This window comes from Pistacia vera, unplaced genomic scaffold (assembly GCF_008641045.1).
Source record: "Pistacia vera cultivar Batoury unplaced genomic scaffold, PisVer_v2 Contig485, whole genome shotgun sequence".
Lineage (NCBI taxonomy): Eukaryota > Viridiplantae > Streptophyta > Magnoliopsida > Sapindales > Anacardiaceae > Pistacia > Pistacia vera.
Genome location: NW_022196318.1, coordinates 966,809 through 976,737, shown reverse-complemented (window position 1 = coordinate 976,737; position 9,929 = coordinate 966,809). Strand labels below are relative to the sequence as shown.

Genomic DNA, 9,929 nt, shown 5'->3' with positions numbered 1-9,929 from the left:
GATTAGATGAGAGAGAGAAATTTTGTTTACATTGAATTGAATTAGACCAAATAATCTAGTAATCTAACCTTATAAATAGTTGGCAATCCTGTTAATGACTATAACAACATAATCACTTCAGCACAGTGGCTTATGAATGGTTTTCTGCCAAACTATATACCTGGTAACAGTAATTCTGTGAGCGATTTAAAAATCTATACATGCAGAATTAGGAACTGAGACAGTAGGGATAAGCGACAAGATGGAGCAACTAATTTTATTGCCTCATGAATTTAAGTGTTACATTGATAGCAAGGCCATTCTTGCCAGAACTGCTACAGAAAACAAATAACAAATAAGGGCAAAGAATAAAGCTAACAATAAAAAATGAAAATCTTTCAACTTATATGACTCCCATCAAAATCTTGACTCTGGAGTCCTCAATATAAATATACTATTTCTCAAGAGACTGATCCCAATAACTAAAAGATCAGGACTTTGTCTTGCTGATAACAGTGGCAACCAGCAGATTCAAGGGAAGATTCCATGAGCATCCCCTTTGAGACACCAATGCAAACTCCTCCTTATTGTCAGAATTATGGATCTTCTGGGAGTTGCACCCCAATTATCCCTCAAAGGCTTTCCAGCACCAATATTTTATGCCAACCATGGCCAAATATAATTTAGGAGATCAGACATGAACACTCATTAACAAAATCAACTCTTTCCCTCTTGTATAAGTATCCAAGCTTTACTATTGCAAGGATTCAAAACATAACCTATTCATGCTCAATTAACCCAACGACATTTAATACATACAGCATGTGCATCAATCTTGATTAGACTGCTTTTGATCAGTCCCTGTATAAAGTGGATCACAGCTTTCAATTTGCTCAAATTCATATGATGTGCATGAATCATCTTGTACATCATCCTCCTCCCTGTAACTGCTTTGAATTTTACTCAAAAGATGTAAGTCGGTGTTGCCACCAGAGTCACCAAAGGAGTTCTTAACATGTTGTACAGATATATCATCCACATCTCCTTCATCTTCATCACTTGCAACAGTTGAGACAACCTGAGCACCATTCTTAGAATATTCTTGCTCATACTCATCCTCAATGTCATCTTGGCAGTCCTTTGCATGATCCTCCTGACAAGCGGGAGCATCTTGATTGGTTGGAGATTCAACACCAGAGTCCTCATCTTCCTCTGCCGTACCAGCTTCAAGTTCACTTACTTGCCATTCATCATTATCACTGTCAACATTCTGCGGGTCAAACCTGTTTTGATTGGCACGTTTGTGTAGTATAAAGACATTGTAATAATAGCTGACAAGGTCCCTTTTTGTTCGGGAGGGGAAAACTAATGAGAGATGGTCCCAAAAATCCTTCCCCATTGATGCAGGGTTAGAAAAGACAACTTCATGGAAAGCTTGCTCTTCGTCTTCAGTCCATCTCTTTGAGACCTCCTCTCCCATTTCACAGAAACCTAACTCCTCAAATATTTTTTCCCCAAGGTTTTGCCTAAGTTTTTCTCTGGCTTCCATAACATGTTGTCTGACACAATCAATAGAATCCCTATCAATGCATTTACAACAATTTCTGATTCCACATCTTTCTGAGCAATAATTGGCAGACATTTCATAATCAGGCATTGAAATGACACAAGTACCCATCAGCTTCTCCTCATCACCATCATCAACAATAAGGCTAAAATCCGGAGAAGGTGCAAGTTCAACTTGATGGCCTGACACATCCAGATTATCCACAAAGCTCTTTGAACCCCTTGGGTTCCATTCAGGAACATCAGCTTGATGCTCAGGTCCAATAGAAACTGGAATCAGAGGAGGAACTTCAAGAAGAGATGAATAAGTCTCATCGGATTGAAGCAAAGCCCTTAGCTGGTGTTGAGGGGCAAAATATTCTGGAAAAAATGACAGATGAAATGCTGCCTCAAACTTAGCATCTGCTTCGGCAATGCTGCTGTTTTCCCACAGAAATTGAGAAATACAGCCAGAAGTACCTATTTCAAATTCCTCATCAGTCCCATTTGAAACTTCTGTAACAGAATCAAATGCAAATGCCTTTTGATCTTGACATTTGCTGAAGCTGTGGCTGGTTCCATCTTCTTCATATTGGAATTTAGTCGATAAAAAAAAAAAAAAAAATTGAAGAATATACATTCAACACTGTTGCATGGACAAGAAGATCAATTTAATTGTAACCAAATTCTACATACATGTAATTACAAATTATTTACCTGAAGTTTGAGGTTCCAGACCAGCATCATTGGAAGGATTGAAATCCATGATAGGAGCAAGGTGATTGGTGTAGTCACACAGTTTTGGGTGCTTACAAGGGAACTCAAAAGAATCCTCATCAGCATAGTGTCTTTTGTGAATCATTTTTCTCTGAAAAATCAACTTGTCTTCAGGAGATTTAAAAATGCAAATCCAAAGACATATATAGCCTCAGCAAATGCTCAAAGCTGGATTTTAAATTTGGACTAAAAATAGCTTGAACCACACACACACACACACACACAAAAAAAAAGGCTTACTACTAAATCACATAAAATGTAAATTGGAACAAGCTTTTGATATAAAACTGTATGAAGTGACTATAAATAACAAAGAGCCTCAAATAATCCACCATTAGCAGGAGAAATCTAGTTTCAGTTAAGTATATTGAAACATCTAATCCTATGTTTAGTATAATGTCAAGGTCATGATTTTCACATATGAACTAGAAGAGCACTTGACAAAAAGGGACATACAAACATATATGAACTAGAAAGAGGTAGGCATCTAACTTTTACTATAACTAATATCATATAGAGTCATCTTATTATAGAGTGCAACAACACGAGGCAGTCAAAAATGAAAAACCAAAGCCAAAAGTTATAGAAAAACTCTTTTCTCCCAACAACAGAAGCATCCTACAACTATTTCTAATCCCACTCCATCGCTAGGTAGGCAAGGCCAAGCCTCGTGTCACACTAATGCCATAGCATGTTCTCAATTCCTAGAGCATTATAGCAATATCTTTTTTTCTCTATTTTAACTAACATATATTTCGAATGCAACAGAGCATAATGCAATGGCAAAAAGAAACATTAAGCACTCAGGTCATAACATTTAAAAAATTCCATTTCCAACTTTTACAACGGCAATACAATATCCGCAAAATGTTCTTCAGTGTATCTACAAAGCCACAATGTACTATCCATATAACAATATAAAGGTCGTAACCGTATAAATGAAAATAAATTATGATACTAAACATAAATTTCGAGATTCCAAAAAGAATCAAAATCAGAAACAACATTCCAAATATCACCATATAAATAAATTCAATAACTAATATAAATTTAAAAATCACACAAGGGCTAAAGGAGGTAGTTCTCACCTAAATCTTCCACTGAAGAACTCAATTAATAACACCAGCGGACAAATTAAAATTCAATTAAACCCAACAGAAAAAATCCCAATTTTCACAATATAAATCAATCGAAAATTCGAAGCTTCGAAAGCCCCGATAAAGTTTCAAACTTTTCAAAGAATCCAAGAAATGAAGGCTGACCCAGATAAATACGGACAAATAAAAGCTAGTATATACCCTAAGATTCACAGATCAAACAAAATCGAAAACGAATCGAATGTTTTAAGAGAATTTCGAAACCCTAACCCTAGAATAGAAATCCCAGAACAATAAGAAACGAAAGCGGGATCAACCGATAGAGGTTAAATCGAATAGAACGAAAAAGAAATCGAATCGAAGAACAAGATAATAAATCTGAAGAATTTTAGAGCGAAATCGGAGAGATTGTGATTTACAAATCAGTACCCTTGGGTAAAGTCAAAGGCACGATTATGAACGACTTTATAGGCTTATCTGTTCTGTGAACATTAACAATTTGAAATGAATTTACCAAAAGAGGTAAGGATCTGGTTGAAATTACATGATGTGCCACTTGGTGATTAGGGCTCGGAAAATGATTCTGTCCGATGATCACTGATCAGTGTTCTTATGCACGTGGAAAACGTTTTGTGTGCACGTGAATTAAAAAGGTCGGAGAATTAAAATTTTTTATCTAAATTATATTTTGAGGCTTAGGCTAGGCTACAATACAGTATTACACGTTTTATGATATTATTTTACAAAGAGTAAATGACATGTACCCACCCAAGGTTAAGTGAAATCCCCAGTTGGTACCCCTGATTTTATAAATTCCAGATTCCCACCATTAAATGGATGTCGTTAGTGACGACATAGGGGCATATGGTTCTTTTACCAAATACCCTTAGACCTTCTCCTTCTTCATCTCCTCTTCTATTCTTCACATCCCATTCAAAACCCACCACATCCCTAACCACCACCACAGTTGCCTCTTCTTTTCTTCTACCCATTCTTTTTTCAATAAAACTATGCTTATTTACAATCTTACTAACATCTTACTATCCTGTGTAAATATAACGGCATAGTACGGGTACCATACCCGTACTATGCCGTTATATTTATACAAGATAGTAAGAGGTTAGTAAGATTGTGAGTAAGCATAGCATTACTCTTCTTCTTTTTTCTTCCTCTTCTTCTTCTTCTTCTTCTCCTCCTCCTCCTCTCTTTTCTTCTTTTCTTGCTCCTTCTCTCTTTGTTCTTCCCTTTTCTCTCTTGTCCGAACTCCGAGGCGACTGGATTTGGCCGCCGTAAGGCCATCACACTGTGGCCAGATTTGGATTGCCGCTTTTTCCTTCTTCTTCTCTCAACAAAACCTCAGTTTCATTTCTCTCTCCCAGATGAACTCTCGCGTTTCCAATCTGGGTTTTTAGGTGGGTTTGTGGCTGAGTTTGTGGTGGGTTTGTGGTTGTTTTTAGATGGATTTATAGCTGAGTTTGTGGTGGTTTTTGTGTGGGTTTGTGACTGAATTTGTGAGTGATTTGATGTTGGATTTTGGGTGTTTTTGAGGCTGAATTTGTGAGTGATTTGGTGGTGGATTTTGGGTGGGTTTGCGGCTGAATTTGTGATTTGTTTGGTGGTGGTTTTTGTGTGGGTTTGTGGCTGAATTTGTGAGTGATTTGGTGGTGGTTTTTGGGTGGGTTTGCGGCTGAATTTGTGATTTGTCTGGTGGTGGTTTTTGTGTGGGTTTATGGCTGAATTTGTGAGTGATTTGGTGGTGGTTTTTGGATGGGTTTGTGGCTGGATTTATGAGTGATCTGGTGATGGTTTTTGGGTTGGTTTTGTCGCTGAATGTGTGAGTGATTTGGCGGTGCTTGTTTGGCAGCGGGGCTTTGGGGTTTAGAGGGATTGTGATGGTGGTGGATGAGTGGAAAAGTGGTGAGTGGTGGTGGGGACTTCCGGGGTTTCGGTCATAATGGTGTTGAAAGGTGGTGGTGAATGGTGATGTCTAGCTGGTGGTGGTGATGGTGATTCCGCCAGAACCAGACGGGTGGACCTGAAATGGCAGACCGTTATGAGATGAAGGAAAAAGAAGAAGATAGGAGGTGGAGGCAGAGATGAAGAAGAAATGGGAAGGGAACAGAGAAAAATACAATTTTAGCCTTTAACGGATAAAATAAAGGAAACGGTATCCATTTAAGGGTGGGAATCTGGAATTTATGAAACCAGTACCACTCGGGATTTCAATAAACCTTAGGTGGGAACATGTCGTTCACTCTTTCACAAATTTTATATTGATGTATTAATATAATGATATATTATATAATTTATTAAAACAAAAAAGTTATTATTTTGTTTAAATTAAGCCGTAACAAAAGATAAAATTTTATCATATTTATACATTATGAACATAGGTGTCTTGTATCAAAATTGTTGTTTAAATCGTTTTAATGTATAATTTGTAGAATGTAATAAGAATATCCTTTTATTATATTATTATGTCTAAAAGTATTTTCATAATGCTATTCCGATTTACCTAAAGTGAAATAACATGAAATAAATATAAAGTTAAATATATGAAAATGGATTGAAATATATTTATAAGCCTAGATATTATTTTATGTTATGCCTGAAAAAGTATAGCTGACGTAAAACTGAGTCAGCATAAAAAGTCAGAGCTTAGATAGGTCCGCAACCAGTCAAAGACAGTCACGTCACACAATGACATGAACGGCATGCTCCTATCAAGACAATGGGTGCACGTCAGACCAGTCAGGAGCTAGAGTGATTCCACGTGTCTAATCCTTGCACCAAATCGCGTAAATCGCTCTAGAAGGTGGGCAATGAGACATAAACAAGGATTTGCACGAATAATCTCACCAACTCACAGATTTAGTAATCATAACCTTAACCCATCCCACTATAAATTGAGAGCTCCTCTCTCATTTGGGGGATTAGGAATCTCTCTAAAGAAATAGCATTCTCTCTCTCTCTCTCTCTTGTGTAATCATTTGTAAGTCATTGTTAATACAAAATTAGTGGACGTAGGATTTGCCTCCTTGAGCATCCAAACCACTTTTAACACTATTCTCCATTGTTTTTACTCTCACTCTCTCATCCACGTGTCTCTTCTAGGCTAGCTCAGTATTTCACACGTGTATTTGGTTGGTGTCAAAATCACGCATAAACATATTATATATACAAATTACGATGTATTATATCTTTAGCATTGTATAAATGCTATTAATAAAAAATCATAAAATAAAAATTTTGTTTTTTATAACACATGGGTTTAAAGCTTCTGCATGGCTTCATCTCTTTCCTTATAGAACAGAATAACATTTCCTTCACGAAGGCCCCTCATCTTGAAGAATTTTATCCAATTGCCGCCAATGGTTGGCTTTTTATGGGGGCCAGTCTGCCGGCCAGCTAGACGGAAGTTCCACTCAGTGTTGTACTCCTCGTCAGAAAATTTTAAATTCTGAAAATTTAAAACTGGATATCCTTTTTTCCAGAAAGGGAATAAAACATTTGGATATGTTTCTCAAATTTTGGCAAGAACATTCTCTAATTTTAGGCAAGTCACATGACCTCATGACAGTATGTCACCTGAAAATCAGTTCTGCAGTGTGCGATTTGGATATATTTGTTACAGGCAATTTTTTTATTATCAGTTATCATTGTTAAAAATTAAAATCTGTATTTTTTTTTAAATTTTTTTGTTTTTTTTGCTGATGTCAATATGATGATGTCACGGTCCAACCCGTCGGTCAGACCACTCAACCCGTCAAACCCGTGACCCGGTGGACTTGATTAAGATAAATCATAAATCATGTATTTTCACACCCATTTTTGCACACTTGATTAAAACCTTGATTAAGATAACTAGATAAAAATGTCTTACATCTTCAAATCCTCTAAAGTTACCGTTTATTCTAAGTAGGAATAACCTTTATATAGTTATAAAATTTTTAGTCTTTACTTAATATAATTATAAATAAAAATAAACTCTAAATTGTAATAACTTATAATTTTTATAAATCTTATCTTAAGAAAATTGCTTCCACATAATAATAATTATTTGTATATTACAAAAAAATATACAGATATATGTTCTATTAAAGGTTTAATGTTTATTTAAAAATTGTTTAGGAAAATGATTTATGTTTTAGAGTTGTTACTACATCTTTTAACTTACAGGTATGTGATAACTCGCTAGTATAGACGCTTTCTTGTTAAGGTCAAAATATTTCTAGCTTCTTAAGCATATTTAAAGCTTTTTGACACGCAATTTTTTGTATTCTCATATTATTATTCTCATTATTCTTTCATTTCTCTACTTGTCTAATTGTAACACTGACTACTAAAACAATGAATTAAATTTTAATATATAGAATTAAAACGTGAATTATAAAATAAGAAATCAAAACAGTAATTTTTGTAACTACATCTTTATTAAATTATAACCTTCTTATAATAATAAATTAGTTTGATCTCATCATCATGATTATAAAAAAGTTTCATTTTATATATAATAAGATAGCTACTGCAAGAGACCTTCAAATTTCAAACAAAATTGATTAGCTCTTATAAAATCTATTTTTTCATTGTGCGCATGTGATACTCGTATTATAACAAACGACGCAAGAATACATGGGAATATTATATAAGGTTAGTAGTGTAGGAAACGCTGATACTCGTACGTGGACACAACACTGCTACATAATCAGTTTCCTTATTTGGAACTTGAGGACAAGGATCCAATTGGCGGGAGGATACTGCATCTATGGTGGTTTACTTTCAAAACCGCTATGATAGTTTACCCTCATAACCGTTACCATAAAACTCCCAAGCAGACCCTAAGAAGAATGAAGAATCCCAAGTTTTTAGCTTGAGTTAGACCAAGTCTAAACCAGCCTTTTATTTTATTTTTTGCTGTTGTTTTGTACTTCTGCTCATTCAAAGTTGTTACAACTCATTTCCTTGAATTTTAGGCTAGTTAGTTTCCTAAGTTGAATCTGATCTGTTAATCTTAACTCTATTTATTGGAACGTTAGCAATGGATAAAGCAAGTATAATTTTCTTACAAACAATTGGGGTTTATCTTTCACCCAAAGAAAGTGAGTATTCCACAGAGTTGTTTATCCTGCTTGATCGAGACCTATCATAATTTCACAAGGAATTTAATTTTCTAATTAGTTTAACCAAAAACAATTTCCAAACTTAAATATGAGATAATCAAACTTTTAATAAAAAACATAAATATACCTCATTGTATCTTTAACACTAAAAAATAAGCAAGAAGCATGGCTCTGATACCAAATTTGAAATATTACATATGTAATATAATGCAGAATGTAATCACTTACCTCCATTTATATTGTTCAAGTGTTGTAGAAAGCCAAACGTTAATGATTTGTGTTTGAGTGTTTGAGATATATCTTCTAGCTTATGCCTTCAAAACTTTTGTGTTGTGTGATATTGTTGTTGATTTTCGCAAGTGTACGAAATTGTACAAGTAATAAAGTGTATAAATATAGATATCGAACCCAAGGGAATTACTATTATCAATTACCAATTAATTACTATTTGATCAATCCAAATTGTATCAAGAAAAATCTAAACTAAATTAACTATTAAATTTAAAAGAAAATTGAAAAGAGAACAAATAAAATAAATCTTTGGGTTTAGAACAAGATGATTAGACCTAAGACATATATTTCACACCAACTCTTATTTATATGCATCAATCACTTATGCTAATTTTATTAAGCTCTTCCTATAGGTCAAACTCCCTAAATTTCTAATAACTTTATCTTGAACAATTATCAAATTAACCTCTAATTATTAACATGAATTATCTCTAATCAGATTTAAGCAATTAGAGATTATTACGTTCTATGAAGTTTATCAAAACCTCACAAGTCGCGGTAACCTATCTATAGCGTTCGCTCAACCTATGGTTTTACAACCGTAGACCAACTAAGTATCATCTCTCGATCTCAACCTAGTCTATTAGTTTATTCAATTCAATGGCCCTTAAGAATCAAAAGCATTAGGTATAATAGTAAAACTTAGGAAGAATTTTTAACAAAAATTAACAAGCATAAATCAACACATAATCAAGAGATTGGGCTACATCTTAGCCCTAGAGAATAAATTTAGTTTATAATAAACATGAAAGAAACAATCATCTTCATTAAAATAATCATCATGAGTTAATAAGAAAGGAACAAGAAAAACTTCTCTATATTGTGAATCAAAACTCCAGAACTTCTGTCACTTTCCTTCTCTACAGGTTTTCCTTCTCTTCTTCTTCCCCCAAAAATCAGTTGAAGACATATATTTATACTCCTAGGGTTTTAGGGTTATGATTCCCACTATCCTAATCACTTTAGAATTCTTAAAAAGGGAACCAGAATCACAGTTGTGCTGCGGCATTGTGCCCAAGAATGGTTGATTCTGCCCTAGAACTTGCAATCTTTAAAAGATGGTGATGTTTGAACATGATAACGTTCGAAACTGGCAAAGTAGTAAAGATATGAATTATAG

General features: G+C 34.5%; 1 protein-coding gene across 3 annotated transcripts; it reads right to left on the bottom strand.

The window, feature by feature from the left end:
* Nucleotides 1-230: 230 nt before the first annotated feature.
* On the bottom strand, nucleotides 231-3,844 carry LOC116146932. Of its 3 annotated transcripts, none has more exons than XM_031432358.1 (3): nucleotides 3,390-3,844; nucleotides 2,242-2,392; nucleotides 231-2,109 (listed from the first exon to the last, which is right to left on the bottom strand). In XM_031432358.1, the coding sequence occupies exons 2-3, from the start codon at nucleotides 2,384-2,386 to the stop codon at nucleotides 809-811; spliced, it is 1,446 nt and encodes a 481-aa protein (XP_031288218.1). In that variant the 5' UTR covers nucleotides 2,387-2,392; nucleotides 3,390-3,844; the 3' UTR covers nucleotides 231-808. The 3 variants fall into 3 exon arrangements, with proteins under 3 accessions (XP_031288218.1, XP_031288219.1, XP_031288220.1); XM_031432359.1 differs by having other exon boundaries at nucleotides 231-2,106; XM_031432360.1 differs by having other exon boundaries at nucleotides 231-2,004.
* Nucleotides 3,845-9,929: the final 6,085 nt, after the last annotated feature.

Bases quoted from the DNA above. Each gene is read 5' to 3' on its own strand.
- LOC116146932 (XM_031432358.1), bottom strand. From the start codon at position 2,386: ATGATTCACAAAAGACACTATGCTGATGAGGATTCTTTTGAGTTCCCT. The intron at 2,110-2,241 runs GTAAATAATTTG...TCCAATATGAAG, and splicing joins TCTGGAACCTCAAACTTCAG to AAGATGGAACCAGCCACAGC.